This window comes from Bos mutus, chromosome 16 (assembly GCF_027580195.1).
Source record: "Bos mutus isolate GX-2022 chromosome 16, NWIPB_WYAK_1.1, whole genome shotgun sequence".
NCBI classification, from domain to species: Eukaryota; Metazoa; Chordata; class Mammalia; order Artiodactyla; family Bovidae; genus Bos; species Bos mutus.
In genome coordinates, this window is record NC_091632.1 from 57,564,690 (window position 1) to 57,590,649 (window position 25,960).

The 25,960-nt window shown below is 36.3% G+C and overlaps 1 protein-coding gene across 7 annotated transcripts in view; it reads left to right on the top strand.

Annotated features, from left to right (window-relative positions):
* ENAH (ENAH actin regulator) overlaps positions 1-22,080 on the top strand; it is a 157,638-nt gene extending 135,558 nt beyond the window's left edge. For 4 of the 7 annotated variants that reach the window (XM_070385419.1, XM_070385413.1, XM_070385417.1 and 1 more), the window contains 9 exons: positions 1,874-2,178; positions 3,166-3,311; positions 3,469-3,526; positions 4,313-4,361; positions 6,888-6,954; positions 9,523-9,585; positions 12,685-12,763; positions 18,461-18,518; positions 19,074-22,080. In XM_070385419.1, coding sequence (XP_070241520.1) covers positions 1,874-2,178; positions 3,166-3,311; positions 3,469-3,526; positions 4,313-4,361; positions 6,888-6,954; positions 9,523-9,585; positions 12,685-12,763; positions 18,461-18,518; positions 19,074-19,111 — 863 coding nt within the window. In that variant the 3' untranslated portion in view covers positions 19,112-22,080. The remainder of the gene's footprint in view (positions 1-1,873; positions 2,179-3,165; positions 3,312-3,468; positions 3,527-4,312; positions 4,362-6,887; positions 6,955-9,522; positions 9,586-12,684; positions 12,764-18,460; positions 18,519-19,073) is intronic. The other 3 variants (XM_070385414.1, XM_070385418.1, XM_070385416.1) reach the window with 1 other exon arrangement.
* Positions 22,081-25,960: the final 3,880 nt, after the last annotated feature.

A 25,960-nucleotide genomic window follows, 5' to 3' on the forward strand; every position in this document is an offset into this window, starting at 1 on the left:
AAGAATGGGGAGGATGGTTTTGAAAAAGTTGAAGGTGGGTTTCTTTCTGTTGGATTGATTGCATTTGGAGGATCAGTAGGAGGAATTTCCCTATTGAGCTAGATTTGGGTTCTTCTGCAGTGTTGGAGGTGTTTTTCCGTGTTTCAGGGTCTCTGTACATTTCTCTGAATAATCACTGGGAAAACATTACTAGACATATTAATCCACACAATAAATATATAATCAAACGTGTCTTCCTTTAATTTCTGGGAAATAGAGAAATTATGTTTAGTGCCCAACTGTAGTCATTAGATGTATGTCATCCAGGAGTCTCCTCTGGGACAGTTCTTGTCTTGGACCCTGTTTCTTTTTGGCCCCTCCTGTATGCATTGGGCTTCTCGTATCAAACTTCCAGGGGTGGCTGCCACCCTAAACCATGGGGAGCATCCCAACTTTGCACAGAGTGGGGAGAGGGCAGTCGTGATGTATGCCCCAAAGGATTCCATGGTCCAGATTGTAAGACGTAGCAGCCTATAGGGATAGCTGGGAGATGGTAGCATCCTCTGCAGTCATCCCCCTATTCCCCATGCTCGAACTTTGCTGTCTCGGTGACAGGGAAGGGGGTTATGATCTTCTAGGTGTGGATTATTCCTAAGTAGAGAAGGACCTGGTTCTGTAAGTAAATAAAAAGATTCCTAGCAACCACTCCCTTTTTAAAATAGGATTTAGTGAGAAATTCAGGAAGGAATATGACAAATTTGTACTTACAAAGAAGCAGTTTTGTAGTCTGGATTTAAGCACATCTTAAAAAAAGATCTTTGTTCTAGGGGTCTTGTTATCTCCGTATATATATTTTTCATGTTGACTTGGTGAATTTTGCTTAAACATTGCATCACAATTCTAGTAGATGCAGTTCAGTATCACTGTGAAAGTAGTGCTGGACAGAAGAGGCAGAGTTTGACAAGGTCAGACAGCCCACCTCCTGTATCCTCAGAGTTCTGTTGGAAGATTGACAGCCCATCACTGTTTTTCTGCCAGGAGTTTGTCGTTTCAGCTTGTGTCACTGTTCAAAGTTAGCACTTTTGAAAAACTCAACCACTCAATACGCAAATAGCATTTTATTTGTCCTAAAACAGCCCTTTAAGCCTTCAAGGAAGGGGAAGGACCTACAGGGTCAGTCTCCTGATTTTGTTCTTGTCCACTGCTTTGTGATTTTACAAGACCTGGACATTCTCCCACCCCTGTCTTCTAGGCTAAAACTCTGTACAAGTTCTGTGTCTCCTGGTTATTTTAATAAAGTAAAGATTCCTTTACTTCGGTTATTCTCAACTCTCTTGATACACTGTATTTAAGTATGGAGTATTTTTGAGATGCTGGAGCGTGGGACCTGCCCTTCTTTCATGGTCTCAATTCAGCCATTTTGGAAAGCAAGTAAACTACATGTTTCATTAGTGTAGGATTTATTATCTCAACTCCGAAGGTTTATCCAGATTATTTTGGGTCTATTATTTCAAATAACACTAACAGCCGACCTATACGTGTATTTCTGTTTCCAGTGATGCTACCTCCATCCCGACCTTTATAAGCATTTATTTTATTTACCAAATCCCCATGAACCAAAAAAAACCTAATTAGACGATCTGTTTAGAAGTTCTGTTACTTAAACTCTACGTTTAATTAGTTAGCTTAAGATTTGGCTTTAAATTTTAGCATTTTTTAAGAAATTTTTTTTGTAGTATCTTTTTAATACTGACTTGGATTTTAACTGTTATGTAAATTGAGCTCATAAATTTGTGATAAATGTTTAATTTAGCATGTCACTCTACATGCCTTTCCTCCTAAGATAGTGTAACATGGCTCTATCATTGACGGTCTTAACATTTCTTCCTCTCAGGCATTGTCTTGGGACCACCTGCACCTCCACCCCCTCCTCCACTCCCGCCAGGTCCTGCCCAGGCACCAGCCATACTCCCTCCCCCACCAGGACCCCCTCCACCTCCTCCACTCCCATCCTCAGGGCCTCCGCCCCCGCCTCCTCCACCACCTCTTCCCAATCAAGTACCCCCTCCTCCTCCTCCACCTCCTGCTCCTCCCCTCCCTGCGTCTGGATTTTTTTCGGGATCCATGTCTGAAGACAATCGCCCTTTAACTGGACTTGCAGCTGCAATTGCTGGAGCAAAACTTAGGAAAGTGTCACGGGTAAATGGATTTCCTAATTCATTGTATTTCTTATGTGTGTCTCATTCTGTCTCAGCATCTAAAAATTGAATTTATTGTATTCTCATTGTATGAACCCTGTGTTATTAACTTCATTGACTAAAAAAATTTGAAATAACTTAAGAAAAGTTGCAAGAATAGTGTAGAATTTCTGTAAATTCGTTAACTTGGATTGGCCACTAAGCGTTTTACCATATTTATTCTTTGTATATGTTTTCTTCTGCATAAACTCACACACTCTGTCTGAATTGAGGATAAATCAGAGACACCATGCTCCTATTTCCCTAAATACTGAAGTGTGTATTTTGTAAGAAGAACATTGACCCACATGACCACAATACAATTATCAAAATCAGGAAATTTAATTGATACAATACTACATAATCTACAAACCTCTTAAAATTTCACCTGTTGTCCAATGATGTCTTTTATGGCAATTTTTTTCTGTTTCAGGGTCACTCCTGTTACATTTTGTTGTGATATCTCTTTAATTTACTTTAAAATGTAATAATTCCTCATTTTCCTCTTTCATGATACTGACATTTTTGAAGACAATAATATAAGTATTTTGTAGATCTGGTATTTCCCTAAGATTTGATGGAGGTTATGCATTTTGGGGGACAGGTTTTGCAATTTTTTCCACCAACATAATACATCCTTTTCAATGCCTTATACAAGGAGACATGTGATAGCATGTTATGCCATTATTGGTGATGTTAGCTTTGATAAAGCTTCCCTGATACATAAAATTACTCCATTGGTTCTTAAGGTTTAAAAATAATACCTAGATGTTTTTATTGACAATATTTTTATTGTTTTAAAAATAATACCTAGATGTTTTTATTAATGTCAATAAAAAAAGGATATATCCTTCTGTTTTGAATGTAATATATTAATAAAAGATTGATATATTAGGATTGCCCCACATATGTGTTTATATTCTCATTATGTGTTTATATTCTCATTAAGATGGAAGATGCCTCTTTCCCAAGCGGAGGGAACACCACTGGTGTGAATTCGGCCTCATCTAAAACAGATACAGGTCGTGGAAATGGACCCCTTCCTTTAGGGGGTAGTGGTTTAATGGAAGAAATGAGTGCCCTGCTGGCCAGGAGGTGAGTGAGAAATTACGTGGGTGTGTCCAGGATTGAAAGAATTGTGTTATTTTTATTCTAAGTATAATTTAACTAGATGCAGGCCTTCCTTTTTGGTATAGTTTTTAACTGTTACATAATTTGTTTTAATTTTTTACCTGACGTACCTTTTTCCTAGGAGAAGAATTGCTGAAAAGGGATCAACGATAGAAACAGAACAAAAAGAGGACAAAAATGTAAGTTAATAAAAAAGAGTCTAGTTCACGAGGACTTCCCTGGCAGTCCAGTGGCTAAGACGCCATGCTTCCACTGCAGGGGATACAAGTTGATCCCTGGTCTGAGAACAAAGATCCCACATGCTGAGTGGTGTGAGCAAAAAATAAATAAAAATCAAAATAGTCTGCTGCACCTGAAAATGTGAGATTCAAGTATAGCTCATGTCAAAGATTAGTTTGAATTTAATTAATTTCAACTAACAATATTTGTTTTTAACTCTTCAGATATTAAAAATGGCATCACTTTTTATATATTTTAAATGACATTCTTAGTAAAATGGGTTGAATGTGTGTAGTTAGGGGAAAAGTACTGGAATTCTTACTTATATTTAATTGTGTACCTAAGCCTGCCATTAAAGGAGTGAAGGACTTTTTCCTAGGTTTTTAAAATATCTGAGAGTTTCAGTTTCCTTGCATTTAAAAATGAAGGAATTTGACCAGATACTGGTGGTTATTAGCTGTGCCCTCTCTTCCATTCAGCAGCACATTGACAGGTGTGGTTCTCATTGAGTGTGCAGTTCTCAGTGAGAACACACGAGGAAGGGAGCCCCGAGGAACTGCAGTAGGGGAGGGAGGAGTTTGGAGGTGGGGCTGGTAGGAAAGGAAAAAAAGCCTAAACTTAGTGTAGAAGAGAGAAGAGACTGATGAAGGCAAAAGTGGGAAATGGCCGAAGGTACAAAGCACCAAATATATGCAGCAGATTTCTAGAAGATATGATGTTATTAATATATATTTCTGTATGTTTAGGAAGACTCAGAGCCTGTAACTTCTAAGGCCTCTTCAACAACTACACCTGGTAAGTTCAGGGGATACATTTTCATCTTTATGAACTTTATCTAAATATTAGTACTTCTCAATTAAAAAAACTCTCCCTTTCCCCATGTTTAGATCAAGTGACTGCTTAGCTACTAAAACGTTAAAATTCTTGGTTCACACTTGAAAGCACTGACTTTCTCCTTTACCTTTTGTAACCCTGAAGCAGCTGTTCATTTCTTGATGACCTTGGGAGATAATATTAAAATCCAAAGTGTTTTTTCTGTGACTTTCTCTGAAAATCATAATTTTTACACATTCTATGTATATTATTGTTAATCACTTGAAGTTACTCATTTAAACAAGGAAAAATATGTTATCTAGATGAAAGAAATACTTTTAATAATTGATTCTTAAAGGCGAGGATTTTGCATGTCATTTCTTCATATTTGACTAAATGACTAAACACTGAACTGCCTGTTTCTCTCCCTACCTAATTTGGAATGAAGTTTGATAATTTTGATGAATTAATATTTAGAGTTAGCCATAGGAATTGACTATAGAGAAATATCTATAACAACCACTCATTCTCACTGAATAGTGATCTGCAGTGGCCTGATTGCTGTATTATAATTAATATTGTAAATGTGAATAATTTTTCCTCTGAATAGGACTCAAATCAGTTTATGTTACCTTCATTAAAAATTCTCTTGTTTGTGATTTACTTATTTTTACCTTTGTCTTCCCAAAATCAGTATACATGCTATTACTAAACCAATGATATTTTAGGACTCAGCTATAATTTAGAGTCAGAGAACTTTTTGGAATTTGAAAAGAGCTATGAGCCCTCTCCCAGGGAAGAAAAAATCATATTTTTATACAAAACTGATCATCATTTTGAAATATTCACTAATTCCCTGAAGGTTATGTACAGACTCCTTATCTAATGTATATCCCCTTATTTAAAACATGGAAAACTGAAGCATGGATTTTGCATGTGTTTTTTTGTGTGTCTTTGCACATGTGTACCATTTTTATAAAATTAAGGATTCATTCAAAAGGTCTAGAGGCTTTTTTACTTCGCTTGTTGCAGTCAGTTTTTTTCCTCTAATTGCCACATGTCAGACACCTGCCAGGCCAAAAAGAAGCAAAAGATGAAGTCAGCCTAAGCACAAGAAATTCATGACTCAGCTTGGATGCTGAGACACACACACAAGTGAAAAGTTAATGTTTCATAACCACATGTTGAATATTAAAAAATGTATCACGGAGAAGGAGATTGTATAGTTTGGAGTCACCTGATCATCTTTGTAGGAGAAAATGACATTTTGCCTTGCCTTGAAGAGTATTTCACTTAGCTGGAAGTAGAGGAAGTGGGTATGGCATGGGCAGAGATGGGGAGTTGGAGCTGGAAGAGACTAGGAGACATTACTTCGCCTGTCTCTTCTTTAGTGACAGTGTTCTTATGACCATCCACTGCCTGTCCAGTTGTCCTTCAGGATTCCCCTCTTTTCCCTTACTCTGGAGGTATCTCTTGGATGTGTTTCTGATTCTCTCTGTCATGGACATCCTCATCTGATTATCTGACGTCCACTGGCTCAGTCTGTGGTGGTCAGTGAGAGTGTGTTAGCTGTGAGAATACAGAAGGAGCAATGATTGACTGGTTGATGGACAAGGAGTAAAGCAAGATGAATGATGACTTTGTTTCACTAGATGACTGAAGACAGCAGAAATCTGGAAAATAAGCAGTGCTTCAGGCTTGAGTTGAGAGTGGAGTTTTGCATACGTGCATGCCCATAGGCCAGTGGAGGGGCCACAGCAGAACTCAGCAGTTTTTCAAGCTAAAATTCTGCACAACTTAGACTTGATTCTCCCATGGCTCAAATTTGTTCTTCCATGAGAGGCTTCCACTCCGGATTTCACCTAGTCATCTAGTGAGGCCAGTGACAGCATCAGCGAGGCAGCCCCGGTTAGCAAAAACAGTTTAGAACTTCGTTTTTCAAAACACAATCAACTGAAAGTTCAGAGAAATCTAATTTTATTTAACTGGAATTGTCTGCTAAGTCCTAACAATTGGTTGTTTGAAAATCAAGGAAGTACAGTAGAATGAGATAATCCTGAAATACATTTTGAGTTGCTTGAATTTTTTGCCAAGAGGGCTGTTTGAATTTAGATTAAATGTTGAAGTACATGAACACATTAAAGATTCTTTTTATTTGTTTTACCATTGGCACCAAAAATAGTTTAAAAGAGTGTATAGTCCGTACTCTCCTATTCTAATTTAAGCTATCCTTATTAATTTAAAATAATCCCTACGATTTCATTGTAATTAATCAAAATTATCCTACCCTTATTCTTATTATCCTATCTTTATTAGAGAAACTTTTTACCATCTGGTGTATAGAATTACAGTATTGTAAATTTAACAATCTAAGTTCTTCGTAGAGAAAGTTGTCACACTTAGTTGCTTAGTAATTTCTTTTCATTTTGGGATCTGCAATTATACAAATTAGAATCTTAACTCTGGGAGCATATAGGATATCTAACTTAAGTTCTTTAATTTTTAAAGAACCGATAAGAAAACCTTGGGAAAGAACAAATACAATGAATGGCAGCAAGTCACCTGTTATTTCCAGGTAATCAATTTTTTTTCTAAGTTTTATATTACAGTTGTATCTAAGAAATTAACATCTGCATTTTTATCGATCTGAATTCTACCATATGCTTATTATTATCACCCAGGTTGTCTGAAATTTCTAGATAGCTTTTATTCCTCCCAGTACTTACATTTTGAAAAAATTCAAAACAACTACGGAAAAATTGAATATAGCAAACATCCATGTATCCATCACCTAGATTCACCAGTTATTAACATTTTGCCAACATTGGCTTGAACTCTTGTCTACACATGCACACTTTTTTCTCTCTGAATACTTGGAAGGCAGTTTGCAAATATATGCTGCTTCAGCCCTAATACTTGAGCATTTGTCTTAAGAAACAGGATATTCTCTTGTATAACCTCAATATCATTATTACTGTCAATAAATAACATTGAACTTTTGAAAGAAACATAATGCTTTAAACTGAAAAGCAGCTGGAGAGAAAAGGCTATAGTGTTTAAGAGAGAACAGAATAAAACCTAAAATTTTGAATTTATAAAGTAGAAAGATTTATTTTTCAGTTGAAACTTCTAATTATAGTCGAGTTAAGACAGATAATGCCCAGGAACAACACTAGTTAATTCATGTTTCTACAAGTGGCTATGTGTTGCATAGTCAAGCAAATTCAGTATGCCTTAGTCAGGTATACTTTACTGTCATAACTAACTTTATATTGTAGGTCTTAAACATAGATGAAACATTTTCTTGGTTTATGAGACAGTTTAAAGGACTCATAATTTTCCTAGAAAAAAGTATGTGTCTTGAGACTGAAAATTTTTTTTTTACCTTTTGTTTCTGAGCTATTCGCCTTATTTTTGCCTCATAAAAAAGCAGACTTAACATCTAATTATAGAAGCCTAATTTAAAAAAATACAAGAATAGACCTTATATTGTCACAGGTCTGTTGTACATGAGCTTCAGTCTAAATTTGGCTTGGTTTTTTGTGTGGTTCTTTCTGTTGGTGAGAAAAATTTGGGGTGATGACATAGTTAATTAAATTTCACAAAGAAACTTGGCCTTTTTGAATATATAAAAGCTTTCAGTTTCTCTGTCACTGAAAGATGAATATATTTGACTGGAATTGCTTTTGGTGAACATGTTTCTTCAACAGTGGAAAAACTGCATTTGTGTTCCCAGATACCTAATTGATGTGGCCTTCTGATGTATCTCTAGTAGTAGTTACAGATTTTCTTCAGGAGCACTGTTCAACACCCAGTTTATCAAGCACTGTGCCTTTCAGAACAGACCTGTGATGTGCCGTGTCCTTTGAAGTTGCAAATTGTAACGGGGAGGAATGCCTTCTCTTTGTCACTACTTTCATCCCTGCCTCATTGATAGGGATTCCATAGTGAGCTTGCCTAAAGCTAAACTTCAGTTCATGGCAAAAGTTCTATCATAGACGGGACATGGAAAAACTTCTCCAGGTGGAATGTATGTGTTCCTTGTTCTGGTTGGGTTCATTTAATAAAGGACAGAATATTCTTTCAGAGAGTTTTCAGACTTCTAAAGAAAGTTTGATAAATGTTTTAAGCATTACTATTTTAAAAATATTTTGTATAGATTAATCAAATATGGGTTCTTATTATCCAGTAGTGTATTGTAATCATGTTCTAACTCTGGTAGATGATTTTCCTCTCTTTTCCTAGAGTGAACATTCTAAAATGCCCAATTAAAGAACTGTATTGCTTTTCTTCCTAAATTACTCCCCTTATTCCTTCTGAAAACAAGTATATTAGCCTTTTTTTTTTTTTTTTTTGCCTTTCTTTAAGCAAAAAAACACTTTATCCTTTACTGCGCAAGGATAACACTTTATCCTTGCACAGTACTGAAAGTATAAATATGCAGTGTCAAAATTATGTTAGTGATAAGATGGATTAATATCCTGTAATATATATTCTGTATTAAGTGAAGATGTCCGACAGTGGAATAAAAGCAAGAATGTTGACCTATGGCTGATTAATGTGAGGTTTGACAGAAAACAACAAAATTCTATAAAACAATTATCCTTCAATATAAAAAATAAATTAGAAAAAAAAGCTCTAAATCATGACTGGAATGTAACGTTGGAAAATTTATGAATCCTTCCCATGGCATTTATTGGGAGCTTACAGATCTTGTATTCAAGATGGAAAAAAGTTCTTTACATGCCTCCTTAGAAGAGCTAATTTTGTATACTTCAAGCTACAGTGATTCTTACTGTGCTTTTTATTTGAGTCTGTAGTTTTATTTATATTCACTCTAATAGAAATGTCCTGTGTTTTGATACTTGTTGAATTTTTATGTAAGTTTTACAGTATGTAAAAGCAGCCATTACGTAATGATTTTTTAAAAGAATTCTCTGTAATTATCAAGTAAATAGTGTCCTCACATAACTAGACTTAGTCTCCAAATAATCTTTTTTTTATATATAATTATTTTAAAGTTAATGGACTCCTTTAGTTCTTCTGTTTGCTATAACTAAAAACCTGTAAAACAGTAACAAAATGAGAATTATTTTTAAGAGTTCTATTGTGTATCCCTTTAAATGGTTTTTCCCCTTCATAGACGGGATTCTCCAAGGAAAAATCAGATTGTTTTTGACAACAGGTCCTATGATTCATTACACAGGTATCATCCTGATGTGACTTTGTGATTTGAGACTTTTAAATAACATTTTCAGGATAGGGCTGAGCTTTTTCTACATGGATTGGTAATCACCACAAAGGCGAAATGGCAATAACGTAAATCTTTCATATTTAGCTGTATCTAAAACACCCTTTTAGAAAAAATTCGGAGTGATTTTAGTGAGAAAAATTAATAGTATTCATTTCCCTGCCATCAGTTTATCATGATAAACATTAATGGTCAACATACCTGAAATACGAGAATGAGAATCAAAGTCCACATGTATCGAGAGTGTCTAGCTTTTGCATTTTATTTTAAAAGCCATTCCTTTTAGAAGACAAGGCTTTAAAAAGTTGAACAGAAAATCCTGTCCTCTGTCACTGGAAGACAGGACAGTATTACAGCCACAGTGAATAGCCATTGTGAATAATTTATTATTTGAGGAAAATCTCTTGTTTCCTACGTACTTTGCAGTAAATTGAGTATCTTTAACAACCTAACATCTAATATCCTTGAGCAGATTATTTGTTTTCTAGGATGAGTCCTGTTATACCATTTTTTAATTAAGAAAACTTAGGATATGAACCATGTATTTCTTTCTTAATTAAAAAAAATTGACAATTTCTTAAGATCCTCAAGTGCTTAAGCTATATTTAGAATTAATTTTGCAAAACAGGGACTTAAGTAGTTGCAGTATAGTTATTTTATAGGCAGTATCTAGAGGCAGCACTCTCGTTACAAAGTAATAAAAATCCCCCTTTTTTGTTACCAATTATGGCGAAAACCTTAATGATAGAAATAACTGAGATATTATACTCATGTTACTGTATGCATCTGTTTTTTAAAGTACACATCAAGTCTACTGGGAGCATAAATAGTATACGGGAGGTTGTCTTTGGTAGTGAGTAAGGAGTTCTGTAATCAGACTCTATTCGACCACATTGTTATTAGCTACAGTTATTTTCATGCCATTGATGATTAAAATATTTGGCAAGTTCGTTTTTGTTAGCCAGTTAAATTTGCATAAAGTATTTATAATACAGTAGTGAAATAGTTTTTCCTGTTTTTTTTGAGGTGGTTTAATTGTTTTGACCAAAGACTTATTTAGAAAATTTGCTAACACATAGAAAAATAGCATTTAACAATGAGATTTTCTGTTGTAAATCTTTCCAGTTTGCTGCTTTCATACATCGTATCCCCCTGAGATAATGTTGTTGATAAACCTTTTTTAAAAAGTGGTGATTACATCTTTCCTTAAGTATGAAAAGTTCCCCCCTTTAGTTAATTATCATGGTGATGGTGGTGGTGGTGGCGGCGGCGGTGGTGGATTGCATGTTAGCATGAATTAAATTTTTTACAAATTGCATGTTTCCACGATTTCTTAAAATTATATAACAATAATTTTCTGGATTGTTTAGTAAATATGGATATATTTATAACATACTCCCCAGTTAAGTAACAGACTATTGTTATTCACATGATTTTCAAGGATATTCATTATGTAAGTTTAATAAAAGAAACCAAAACAGTGTTTGTACCAATTAAATGTGAAATGTAAAAGAAAAGCAGAATAAATAATAATTTACTTCTGGAGAGCAGGAACAGGCAGTATGGGTAAAGGAAATGCATAAAAGTCGACGTTTATGATACCTACTGTATAGATTGGATTCTGCAGTGCAGTGTGATTTGCATACTGTGGATCTCAGTGCGTCTTAAATGACTGTGGAATTAAGTCACCTCCTCAACAAGGTGAAAAGGCATATTGTCTCAAGAGGAAGTATGTCATATAAATCTTATCCAGCACAGGGCCTTATTCATTCAGTGCCTCTTGAATGAAATTTTATGAGTTATTATTTTTCTTGTTAATATAAACATAGCAGCATATATGTAGTAAAATTGGTTGAGTTGCTTCACATCAGTCTTTTAAGCTGTCATATGTTTGATATAAACCTCAATGACTCAAGATTTCATCTTCACACACAGTGCCTATGGGTTTGGAGTATAATATGCCTTATAAGAATTGTAAGTTTGAAAAAGTTATGCCTGTTAAGTCTTGGTTCAGATTTCTCACATTGGTATTCTGCAAAGTTGGAAATATATGGCCTAATAGTTTTCATTTGCGTTGATTTGTGACCCTTAAAAAGTGGCCACTTAATATGTACTAAAAGCTGAAAATGAAGTATCGTTCAGTTAAAATTCTAAATTTTTCCACTTAGTATTTTCTCTTATTGCCAGAATTGGAGAGGGAGTCATGACTGACTGACTTGATTTTGAAACTTTTTGCTTAAAATATGGCTAATTCTTAAGACTTATTTCTTCATGTAAAATTTTTTAACAGAAGCTCAACTTTTGAAAATGTAATAGTAACTGACAGTCTGCTTCTGTCTCCTTACCCTCCCCCTGTTTTTTAAACAAAGTAAGTTTGTGGAAGTAGTTAGATGACCATTCAGATACCATCTTTATAAAAACTTCATTGGGAAATAGCCATAAAGCCAATTGGATACGAACATACTTTTTAAAACTTAATAACTTATTTTTAACTTAATCATATTTCCAAGATGCTTATTTATTTTGATGCTTGATATGGAATGGAACACATACAAAGAAATCATACTCATTAAGCAATTCCTTCCCCTGCCACTGGAAACCAAGGCATAGAATTTGAAAATTGATTTATACAGAATGAAACAGTTTGGTTGGTTTGCCAGATATTTAGTAGATAGCGTACAGTTTCAAAAGGAAAGAACAAGATGGTGTTACTTGGGCTGGGTCGCTGCAGCTGGCCTCCCGTCTGTCCTGGTCATGATGCCACCTGGTACCCTGCCACCCTCCTCGTGCCCAAAGAGCATTGTCTTCTACTCTTTATTGGAAGAGTTTTGTCATGTTATCAACCTTTTCTAATTTTTTTATACTGATAATGCTGTAAAAGTGAAAAATATTTTTGTACATCCTAATTCTGCAACTATTAAGATAATTAACTTTTTAACACGTTTTAAGAATTGTACTGTAATCTGGTGTTGGGTTGGTAAGTTTGTAATTACTAATGAACTCATTAAATATGCTAAGTGTTACTTACCTGTCCTGAAAATTTCATTTGTCCAGACCAAAATCTGCGCCTTCGTCACAGCCCAGTGCCAACGGAGTCCAGACGGAGGGACTGGACTATGACAGGCTGAAGCAGGTGGGTGCCCAGCAGCAGCTTCCCTTTATTTGTACTTGTTCTTTTTAAAAATAACCCCATGTACGTATATTTGACAGGTTGTGAATGTATTTGAAAAGAATATAGACTTGATATTTTTATAGAAATGAAACAGTAGCATTCATGCTGTATTACTTCTTTCAGAGCCTCAGTTTTTGGTTCATCAGTTTGCATAAAGTGCCAGCAGTGGTGGAGGGTAGCGACAGTGGTTTAATGTAATAGGATAAACGTTGAATGTAAGTAAATGGCGTACAGTTGTTCAAGAGAAAAAATGGGCTCGCACTCAGCATTGGCCAAAGCAGACCCACCAGGTCTGGTTTTAGCAAGAATGTAAGGAAGATGAGTACTTGCACATATTTCTGTGAAAGGAAGCGGTTTGGGGAAAAAAGTCAATAAGAAAAAGACATTGTTTGTATTTTAGACACAGTATGCATTGTGTTTAATACCTATATACACAGAAAAAAATGGAAGGAGTAATAGTTGGAACCTAGAACTGTTTTAGTTCTAAAAGAGGTAAAATAATTTAAAATGATAGTGTTTTAAAAGATTGGAAAAAAAAATAAAAAATAAAAGATTGGAAAACGAAGGCTAAAGACGTCTTAGTGAAACAGCTATCAGTTTTGTAGACCTGATAGTTATGCCTGTAATGAACAATTTAATCTTTGTCTTCTTATCCTGCACTTCAGAATAGCCTGTAAAGATAACAGTGGTAGTGATCACTATAATAGGCATTTACCGACTATCTGGCAGACCTCAGTGTTATGCATTTGCTAGGTTATTAGCGTGACATTGTCTCCTAATCCTGGTAGTAGTCAGATAACATAGTGTCTGTACTCAAATTGTGCACATCAGAGGTTCAGAGAATTTGAATTTACTCAGTCCCATAATCAGTTTCAGAATCCTGTCTTTATCTTCAGAGCCCGCTTTCCCCATTCCGTCACTCATTTTTTAAAATATCAGCAGTTTGGGGCTTAAAAGAGTACCAATAATGTTGCAGTATAATGAGTTCAAAGTAAAAGTTAAATAGGAATTAAAGCAACAAATAGTAACAGTTTCAGATCAGCCTGACTTTTATACTACAAAACTGTTTGAACAGTTCAGTTGAGTTATGTAATTTGAAAACCATGTGGTCATTGATAATCAAGTGCTTGTTTCCTGTGTGTTAAACATGGCTTTCTTTTCTGGAAAAATATCTTGAAGTGGAGCGCTTGCACGCAATTAAAATATGGTCAGTTCTTGACTGTCTGAAGTAGGGGACTTGATGAGAGGAATAGATTTGATTTTAAGACTGATTTAAGTTAATTTGAAAAAGAATATCTATTAGTTCTGTGCCTCAGTTTCCTCACTGGAAAATGGAGGAAATAAACTAATTGATAATTTTCAACCTAATTTAAACGTGAAAAGGTTTTTTTTTTAAAGATGAGCCTTAAACATAGAGCTATTTAATTTTACCTAAGGTGTGCACAGTGCTAAAGAAAGTCATAGAATTTGATAATCCTTCCAAAGGATAGTTGTTTTTCACCCATTAAAATTATCACCTTATTAGCCCTTTTAGCATTCATGTTATACAGTCTTTATTTTTTAACTAGAGGATGTATCCATTATTTCAAGTTGAACTTTATAAATAGAAATTTTGCAAAATAAGTAAAGACAGAGTGGTTATCATAGAGGAAAGAGGGTCTAGAGCATCACTATTAAATAGAAATATTGGGCTGGCCAAAAAGTTTGTTCAGTTCAGTCACTCGGTCATGTCCAGCTCTTTACGACCCTATGGACTGCAGAACGCCAGGCTTCCCTGTCCATCACCAACTCCCGGAGCTTTCTCAGACTCATGTCCATCGAGTTGGTGATGCCATCCAACCATCTCATCCTCTGTCATCCCCTTCTCCTGCCTTCAGTCTTTCCCAGCATCAGTCTTTTCCAGTGAGTCAGTTCTTCACATCAGGTGGCCGAAGTATTGGAATATCAGCTTCACCATCAGTCCTTCCAATGAATATTCAGGACTGATTTCCTTTAGGATGGACTGGTTGGATCTCCTTGCAGTCCAAGGGACTCTCCAGAGTCTTCTCCAACACCACAGTTCAAAAGCATCAATTCTTCAGTGCTTAGCTTTCTTTATAGTCCAACTCTCACATCCACACATGACCACTGGAAAAACCATAGCCTTGACTAGATGGACCTTTGTTGGCAAAGTAATGTCTCTGCTTTTTAATATGCTGTCTATGTTGGTCATAACTTTTTTTTCCAAGGAGCAAGCGTCTTTTAATTTCATGGCTGCAGTCACCATCTGCAGTGATTTTGGAGCTCAAAGAAATAAAGTCTGACACTGTTTCCACTGTTTCCTCATCTATTTGCCATGAAATGATGGGACTGGATGCCATGATCTTATTAGTTTTCTGAATGCTGAGTTTTAAGCCAGCTTTTTCACTCTCCTCTTTCACCTTCATCTAGAGGCTCTTTAGTTCCTCTTTGCTTTGTGCCATAAGGGTGGTGTCATCTGCATATCTGAGGTTATTTATATTTCTGCCAGCAGTCTTGATTCCACCTTATGCTTCATCCAGCCTAGCATTTCTCATGATGTACTCTGCATATAAGTTAAATAAGCAGGAAGACAATATACAGCCTTGACGTACTCCCTTCCCTAATTTGGAACCAGTCTGTTGTTCCATGTCCAGTTCTAACTGTTGCTTCCTGACCTGCATACAGATTTCTCAAGAGGCAGGTCAGGTGGTCTGGTATTCCCATCTCTTTCAGAATTTTCCACAGTTTGTGGTGATCCACAAGTCAAAGGCTTTGGCATAGTCAATAAAGCAGAGGTAGATGTTTTTCTGGAACTCTCTTGCTTTTTTGATGATCCAACGGATGCTAGCAATTTGATCTCTAGTTCCTCTGCCTTTTCTAAATCCAGCTTGAACTACTGGAAGTTCACGGTTCACGTACTGTTGAAGCCTGACTTGGAGAATTTTGAGGATTACTTTGCTAGTGTTTGAGATGAGTGCAATTGTGCGGTAGTGTGAGCATTCTTTGGCAATGCCTCTCTTTGGGATTGGAATGCAAACTGACCTTTTCCAGTCCTGTGGCCACTGCTGAGTTTTCCAAATTTGCTGGCATGTTGAATGCAGCACTTTCACAGCATCATCTTCTGGATTTGAAATAGCTCAACTGGAATTTTATCACTTCCTCTAGTTTTGTTCATAGTGATGCTTCCTAAGGCTCACTTGACTTCTCATTCCAGGATATCTGGCTCTAGGTGAGTGATCACACCATTGTGGTTATCTGGGTCATGAATATCTTTTTTGTATAGTTCTTCTGTGTATTCTTGCCACCTCTTCTTAATCTTCTGCTTCTGTTCGGTCCATACCATTTCTGTCCTTTATCGAGCCCATCTTTGCATGAAATGTTCCGTTATCTCTGATTTTCTAGTCTTTCCCATTCTGTTGTTTTCCTCTATTTCTTTGCATTGATCACTGAGGAAGGCTTTCTTATCTCTCCTTGTAATTCTTTGGAGCTCTGCATTCAAATGGATATATCTTTCCTTTTCTCCTTTCCCTTTCTTTTCTCAGCCATTTGTAAGGACTCCTCAGACAGCCATTTTGCTTTTTTGCATTTCTTTTTCTTGGAGATGGTCTTGATCACTGTCTCCTGTACAATTTCCATAGTTCTTCAGACACTCTATCAGGTCTAATCCCTTGAATCTATTTGTCATTTCCACTCTATAATCATAAGGGATTTGATTTAGGTCATATCTGAATGGTCTAGTGGTTTTCCCTACTTTGTTCAGTTTAAGTCTGAATTTGGCAATGAGTTCATGATCTGAGCCACAGTCAGCTCCCGGTCTTGTTTTTGCTGACTGTATAGAGCTTCTCCACCTTTGGTTGCAAAGAATATAATCAGTCTGATTTCAGTATTGACCATCTGGTGATGTCCACGTGTAGAGTCTTCTCTTGTGTTGTTGGAAGAGGGTGTTTGCTATGACCAGTGCGTTCTCTTGGCAAAATGCTGTTAGCCTTTGCCCTGCTTCATTTTGTACTCCAAGGCCAAATTTGCCTGTTACTCCAGGTATTCCTTGACTTCCTACTTTCAGTCCCCTATAATGAAAGGGACATCTCTTTTGGGTGTTAGTTCTAGAAGGTCTTGTAGGTCTTTATAGAACTGTTCAACTTCAGCTTCTTCAGCATTACTGGTCGGTGCATAGACTTGGATTACTGTGGTATTGAATGGTTTGCCTTGGAAACCAACAGAGATCATTCTGTCTTTGAGATTGCACCCAAGTATTACATTTTGGACTTCTTATTGACTGATGGCTGCTCTATTTCTTCTAAGAGATTCTTGCCCACAGTAGCAGATATAATGGTTATCTGAGTTAAATTCAGCCGTCCCAGTCCATTTTAGTTCGCTGCTTCCTAAAATGTCGATATTCACTCTTGCCATCTCCTGTTTGACCACTTCCAATTTGCCGTGATTCGTGGACCTAACACTCCAGGTTCCTATGCAGTATTGCTCTTTACAGCATTGGACCTTGCTTCTATCACCAGTCACATCCACAACTGGGTGTTGTTTTTGCTCAGCTGATCTCCAGTAGCATATTGGGCACCTACCAGCCTGGGGAGTTCATCTTTCAGTGTCCTATCTTTTTGCCTTTTCATACTGTTCATGGGGTTCTCAAGGCAAGAATACTGAAGTGGCTTGCCATACCCTTCTCCAGTGGACCACGTTTTGTCAGAACTCTTGACCATGACCCGTCTGTCTTGGGTGGCCCTACATGGCATGGCTCATAGTTTCATTGAGTGAGACAAGGCTGTGGTCCATATGATCAGATTGGTTAGTTTGTTAGCGTTTTTCCAAGTGAACTTTTTGACCAACTCTTTGTAAGATGGATCACATACTTTAAATTTTTAGCAGGTGCATTAAATATAGAGAAATAGGGGACATTCACTTTAATATATTTTTATTTAACCTGATGTAGCCAAAGCAATATTTCAGTATATAATCAGTATGTTTAAATTACTGATTAGTTATTTTACTTTACTTTCTTCATAGTAAACCTTTGAAATCTGGTGTCTAACGTTTACAGTGCATCTCACCTCAGTCTTGCCATGTTTCAAGTGCTCAGTAGCTATGTGTGGCTGGTCTTCTGTCTTAAGACTGTGTATGTCCAGCAGGGTCCCATCCTCCTACTTCCCCACCTATTAGGGCAGCCCCCGAGGGCCCTCCAGGGGAATCCTAGATTCCATGAAGTTTAGTTTGATAGCTCTGGTGATTCGTAAGCAGTCCCCATACTTCAGACCAGATGACAAGTTTCCCAGGAGCTGATTGTCCAGTTTGTGTCTTCTTCCTTGAAACTTGTTTATGGATTCCCTCTTAGCTCCCAAAAGATTAGATTAAAAGCAGAGCTCTTATATGTTTTATAGGCATTATCTGAATCATAGCTTTCACGGCATGACCGGGTAATTATTTTAGGTTTAGAAAACATTCTGCTTCATATTTTGCTAAGCTAGAATAAGCAAAGATTGGGAAGGGAAGACTATTAAAACACAATTTACCAAAATTGATCTTCTAAGTCATAAATTATGAATCTGGAAACAAAAGACAGAGCTAACATTTTATACATTCATAAAATTTTATATAAGCAAGAATCTTTATTTTCTGTATTTCTGATGTTTTTCTCTAATATTTTAGGACATTTTAGATGAAATGAGAAAAGAATTAACTAAGCTAAAAGAAGAGCTCATTGATGGTGAGTGTCTAAACAAATTTGCTACTCTTATAATGCTTAATAATACCCATGTTAAAGAAAATGAAGATTAAAAAATACCTAGTTTATTACTTGAGGGCATAAAACAATTACTTTCCCATATTATCCTGCCCTTTACCTGGCTTCAGATGCCAAAGAGAGGGTCTCTCTCCTTCATATAATGGAAATTATTTGTGAAAACAGGGTAAACAAAATTCCTCTTAAGTTTCTGGTATTGAGTAGTTTTAGATGGAAAACTAAGTAAACCACTCTTTCTCTAGGTTACTCCTTTTCATCCATCCCATCCCACTGAACTCTTGTTTTGAGCCCAAAGAATCAGTGTTTTCATTTTGTGTACAAAATGGAGAGAATATATAAATATATATGATGTTAATATTGTAAAAATAATAACATAGATTTCTTCAATGAAAGATGCACAGTTTATCTTTGTATTACTGTGAGTTTGAATGCAGTCATTAAGATTTCTTAAGAATGAATCACCCACTTATATTACCTTACCATTATATTTACTTCTAATATTTTTCCTTTTCCTACCAGCAATCAGGCAGGAACTGAGCAAGTCAAATACTGCGTAGAGAAACAAACTAAGGAGAGACAGGACTTTTCATCTGGAAAAAGAAGAAAATAAAAACCTGCGAAGAACAACTGTTAGCAACAACAAAACCCTTACATTTTGTGAGCTGTAAGAAGAAAACGGAGATACACAGTCGGAAGGAGGGGAAAACCAACATACTTTGAAAGCCTTCAAACATTACTACTCCGGCGGATAAGCTATTTCCCTCCCAGTTTGCTGCTTTTTTCTGACCTTTACAACAGGATGGAAGAGAGTCGTATAGGAGTTCCTATATCAGTTATGCAGAAAATAACTAAACCCGTCAGGCAAGATCACCGTACATTGAAAATATTTTCATGTCAAGAGACAATTGCACATTTTCCACAGTCCATTGCTAAAATAAAGAGGAGAAAGGCTTGAGAAGTTTTTTTTCCAGAGAATGCTGATGAAGAATTTAGCAAGTGATGCTATTGTATTGTAAATGTTTCTCTCAGGTTTGTCTTCCTATCATATTTGATATTCCATGGATAATTGAGATCAGCCCTGTGTAGGTTAAGATCATAAAATGTGGAACAAATGTAATTGTATGTGCTTTCAAAAGGTGACATTTATAAGAAAGTGTCCTAAAAATGATTTGTCCAGAGAGGAATTTTAGAATGATAGGAGGTCTCTCGAGTTTAGCCTTCATGCAATTTTGTAGATTCAAACATAAAATTCATCCAGAATTTAAAGATTTAGATGCCTTCCTAAATTGTTACAATGCTTTACCAAATCTATGACTCCTACATAACACAAACCAGTGGTCAAATGTAAAACAATATATTGTAGATTTACTGTAGGTTTTCAACCTTTTTTAGATTTATGCATGTGGACATTTTTATAACGTAATTACAACCACCACAAAAATTAGCTTTTTTAATTGCAGACAGTAATGCATGTTAAACTAATATGTAGTGGCCTTTTCAAGGCCTAGTCCCAGGGAAAACATTTTGTAGAGTATAGGGAGTGGGAGGCGGGGAAGGAATAACTTTTTATTTAAAGTTAATTTCTGCACTATCTTTTTTCTCAGTTATCTGCATGAATAATGATGAGGAATATTTTGTGACTTTAATTGGTAAATATGTTAACAGAACCGAGTACTTAATCTTTTACATCATGTCTTCAGCTATTTGTATTTTAATTCAGTAACTTCAATGGTCTGAAACATGATTCTGAGCTTCACGTGAATTCTGTCTTACTGTGGAATTCAAACGTTCGTCCCTGAATCTGACAGTTGTTATTACCTAGGTGCCCTGTAGTTATCCAGGTGTCAGGTACACATTCCTGACTTCAGAGCTGCTTTCGGACTTTTACGTTGAAATACTAGAAAAGTAACAACGATGGCAGCAATTAAGGTCACAGAAATCATCAGATAAAGGGAAAAACGACGAGGGGTCCTGCGTAATTTTCTTTTAATAAATAGAGAGTTAGGTGGTAGGAAGAAGGAACTAGATGCCCTACTTACCACCATGTACGTGTGCGTGTTTGTGTGGGCACTCACGTGTGTGTGTGTGTGTGTGTGTGTGTGTGTGCAGTGCACTCCCTTTTCTTTGAAACTTCTGAGATTAAAATAGGGGAGCAATCCTGTATGTTACAATGATAGCATTTTTTGGAAATCTAGGAAATCAAAAATTCTCCAGGCTCTCCATCTTGGTTTATGCTTGAGTTGTTATGTGCCATATTTGCTTTGAAATCTTTGATTATCTGTAGTTTTACTAAAATTTTGAAGAAATAATCCACTGTTGTCTGCTTTCTGGATTTCTTAATCTTCCTTCATAAGACAGAGCTTGTTGATAGCATAGTTTTCTAAATGCAGGTTTGCGGCCATCACCACTTCAAAGAGGTTTGAATGAGGAAATTTTTTTTTCCCCGTATTAAAACAGTTCTTGTTTCTGTAGAAACTTCATTTTTAGATTAATCTGTGATGGATGAGCTATCATAATTCTAATATGCGGTTCTTTTTCTATCAGATATTGTCATCCACCAGTAAAGACATTAAAGATGCAGCAAGCTTATAAAGTACTACTTTCTTAAAGAAATAGGAGGCATTCCCATCTTTATTACCGTACTTTTGGTTATGCAAACACTTTGGAGATATAAATGTTTATGTCCCCCATAAATCTGGTCAGAAATCATTTTTGATTTTGTTGATTAAGTTAAACAGTAGGATAGAGTACTGGGTATAAGTGGTCCAAAGTAAGATAAAAGACTACGCTAAAAATGCTAGATCTTGAAGAAGAAACTGGTTTATGCACTAAACGTTTTGTGCCTTGGTCTAAATATTAACATGTCTATGTAAAATGACAAAAAGAACCAGTGTTGAATCACATTTTATTTCCTGTCGTTCTGCTTTATCCCAGACTGCTAAATGTGTTCTTTCCAAGAAGTTTGATTGAATTACTGTACACATTTACTGTCCTGTGTGACAGTTTTGTCATTGTTAGAGATTTCAGTAATTAAAACGGGAAACAGAAGCTTAGGTTATTTTCCTTATCAAAACTATGTTCCTTGGAGCCACGTTATTATGATGGTTTTCGTGCTCTTGTACATTGGATGTCTTAAGCTGAGTGCAGTTTAGGGGATCCTTTCTAATACAGGAAGGTACTTCTTTCCTTTAACACTGTGATCTGACCTGTGACAAATCTGTACTACACACTATGTAAATGGCTAACAAGTCAACTGCAAACCAACTGAATGTACAACCTTAGTGCTGGTGCTGAAATCTCTTCAGAATAGTCATCATTGATCTCAAAGTTTGTTTCAGAATTTGCAAGCATCAAGTGTCAATCAGAACTGAAGATGAAACACTAATGAATGTTGAATCCTCATGCTCTAGGTGTACTTCCTTTGTAGAATTTTTGTTTCTCTGCTATTTTTACCATACTGTTCCATTTAAATTTCCTACACGCTAACTTCGTTTGTGCGATTGAAATAAAATTGCAGTATATACATGTTGCTTGTTTGTGACACTTAGATAATCTGACATAATCTGTTGGTTCTAAATAAGTTGTTTTGAATGTAAAAAACGCTCTTTAAAATCCATGATTTCACTACTTAAAGTTTACATATCACGACACTATTCTTTAAAGATTTCATAAGTCATAAATACTAAGTAATGTATACAGAGGGAATATGTGGTCATGTATCTGCTTTTTGCTTGAAATAACTGTTGGGTGTCCCCTGTTTGTTCTTATTTTCTCTTGGCCCAGCTTGGTATGGTGTCTTACGGTCAAGAGAATGATACATGTTTAAGTCTACTCCATTTTGTTCTACAGCAGAGATACATTAAGTTCATTGATGGCAGTTAAAATTTTTCTTAATATAGTTTGCAGCATAAAGGACATTGTGTAGTCAAGGGCCTTATTGAGTACTGAATTTTAAATGTAGTGAAATCTGTATCTGTAGTGTTTGTTTATACAGAATACTGAGTTCTCGATACCTACATATACACAGCATTGTGTTTTAGCTGACTCTTACGCAGTATTAATTTTGAGTTTCGCTTTAAAATTCTGTCTTCATTAGAAACACAGCAGCCTTTGTCTTTTTTCTGCCACCAGACCATAACTTTACCTTCCTTCATCCTCTCCAGTTCTCATGGCCTCCATGTCCCTGCCACTCACTGACATTTGCAGTTATTACCCAGACTACAGGCGTACACGTATTAACTGTCTTTTTTCTCTATATCCCGTCTCAGGTTCTTGCTTCCCTTTGTGTAAAAATTAGAATGAATGTCTACAAACTTAAGAATCCCTTCCCATTTAAAAATGAATGGCGTACCAGGTGGTAACCTTTAAAATTTGCCTAGATACAACTTTGTCTCCTAAATTTGTATATACTTCTAGTGCTGTTGTAAAGAATTGCTCTTTAAGTTCTACAGAGTAGCGTTATCCTGTGAAGCACAGTTTACAGAGGTATGCTGCAGCTTCTCTGTGATTCCTTTTTGTAGTCATCATAATTTTATATCAACACCATTACCCTTTAAATTCTATTGATTGTAAGCATAAAAGTGACATCACATAAAACATACTGTGTGCAGGAACTCTGTAGGAACTCTTAAGTCCTTTATGAAGCTATTACATAATCCACTTTCCTAAGGACAGCTACTCCAGCATTCACAGTAAAGCTCCAAACTTGTTCCTGGTAGTACTGTTTTTGTTTTTAATGGAAAGATGAATTCATATCTGTTCATTTCCTCAAAGCTCAATGGGATGAGAAAGGGATCCCAAGAGGATATTGAAATTACTGATGCTTAATACCTCTGACTTTTTGCTAAGAAGCCAATTCATATCTAGACTTAGACACTTCTGAAGTAGGTATAAGGAATCTTTGTCAACCTGGGCAATTAAAATTGTCCCAGGTACCTTTGGCTACAGAAAGGCACAGTGGAGAACATTTATTCTTAAGGGTAGCTTTCTCTTAAACATATTTGCTTAAGAAGCTGAAGTTGGTAACCTCTCAAGAAAGGACATTTATATGAGCCAAGGACTGTTGAGGGCCTAGAATGCAGAGTCTATTCCAAACATCCAGGTAGGCTGTGGGTTAGGTTTGTTCCCTTTATGTTGTCTCTAGTTCCTTTTTGAGGCTCAGGAGGTTTTCATATCTGTTCATAATACTGGAAAAGTGAAACCTTCAAATTTTCAAAAAGTCTAAAATTGATTAGAAAAGAAAATATTACTACAGTAAATTTAAGGTGGTTAGGGATATGCAGCATCAGCGTAAATGGAGGTCTACAATATCTCTTGTTGATACCAATGCTGAACTCACAAAAGAGGCAAATTGAATCAGTATGGAGATATAACTGAAGGTCCCTAATGTGTAAACTATGTAAATTTATGTCTTTCTAAATAGTTGTTTTTTGTTTTAAGAGTCCCTGTGAGAGGGTAACTAAATGACAGTCACAATGACTGAGGATGTTAGAAGAATCGCTGCCACATTTATTGGTTTTCTGTTAAATCTGATGAAATCAATATATGTGAAGGTCAAGAAATTTAAAAAGGACTTTTCTTTCGGTTATTATAGATTTGTCTGTTGCACAGGTCAATTAAGGCATGGAGTAAGCTTCAAATACTTGCTGATGAATGTAACATAAAGAATAAATAAAGCTGAAACCTCAATTAAGTGTTGGAGCCCAAAAGTCACAGTGAGCTGTACCTCAAAGATGCTGAGCAGAGAGCAGGGCCCCTGGAAGCTTCTGGTATTGGGTCAGCAGATTCCTAGTAAGAGGGAGGAGATGCAGCGTCTTAAAAGAGTTCTTCTACATCTCTTTTTTAAGGCATATATCTAGCAGAAAACTCAGATACCATCTTTTCTCAGCTGTATTCCAAGAGAAGACAGCTTTCATTTTGATAAACATATTCATAAGAGGACAGTTTGCATTTATTCCATAAACTTAAAAATCTGTATACAAATCACAGCCTCATAGTTTATCATGTTTAGATTTAACTTTTTTCCCCTTTGGCTCCAAGAATGATTTCTTTAGCAATAAATAAAATGATTTTTAAAATATATAAAGAAATCACTAATAGGCAATGAATAATGTTATATGGGTATATTTGGTTTTTGGTTAAAATGGTGGTTCTTCCAAGAAGACATAGTACATATTAAAAAGCATGTAGTTAGTTGGTCCTTTGGATTTTACAGGAAATGGCACTTAAAAAATTGATAATTGAGGAGATATACATTGATAGATGTTTACATGACAGGGTCTTTAATTATCAGGTCCCAGAGTTTCAAATCTGTAGAAATTGAGAAGATTGATTCTTGGCTTACACTTAAAATGCAAGCTCTTTTAACCATACAAAAGAAATGTGCCACAGAGGCTTTTAAAGATGTGATTCTTAACAGTTTCTACTAATATTTCATGCTGTTAGTCACATCCATGGACCCTTAGTCTGAGTCCCTTTCTTTAAAAATGCAAGGCATTTTTAAAGACATTTTTCAGTTTGTTTCATTTTAGGTAAGAAGTCCCCATTTGGAATTTTTATTGTCATTAACCAAGTTAAGCTTGGGTGTAAACTTGATCTGTCCTGCCTGCCGTGGCACCGGGTGTGTAAAATGTTTCAGAGTTCTCGCAGATGCTCCTCATACCCTCAAGTCTGAGGTTAGCTCTCAGTGGTAGACCAGCTTAGTACTGTCATCCAAGCCCCGTGTGACCACGGGTACCGCCAGGCTGTGTCCATTGCCAGTGGTCAGACAAGTGGGAGCTGGATGTGATGAACTCAGTAGACCTGAGTGAGTTCTGTGCCTTGAAGCATCGGTGGTAGGCACTGACTTTGTTACTGAAATATCCAGGGAGAATCATAACCCATGAGACAAGTATTGGGAAGGTTTAGATATTCAGAAAATAGAGTGTTGTTAGTATTAAAATCTGGCTTCATTTTCTGTTCATTTCCAAGGAGATGGGAATTTCAGGCCTGAGCCAAGGGGTAATTCACAATTTGGTTTCCTTACCATAGACAACTTGTCTTTGTAGGTTTCAGTTGCGGAAATTTAGCTGTAGAGGGTAGTGTTTGGTCCTCACATAAAACAGCCTTGTTTCCGAAAGGAAACATTGTTGAGAGATTCTTTTTTTAATCCACTCCTTCGCCCCTTTCTTAGACTTGACAGTGTGTTTTCCTCCTGCTCTGCTGTCTCACTCCTCCCTTGGTGTGGGAAGTGGACCGGCCATCGGCCTGGGCTCCAGTTGGCTTGACCAGCTGTCAGGCTGCAGGGTGGTCCAGGTCCTCCCTGAGGCCATGTCTCTGCCTGCCTCTAACACTCAGCTCTGCGTGTGATCATCCGGTGTGTGCTACAGCCACTGGCTTGCTTGCTTGCTTCCTTTTTGATCTAAGAG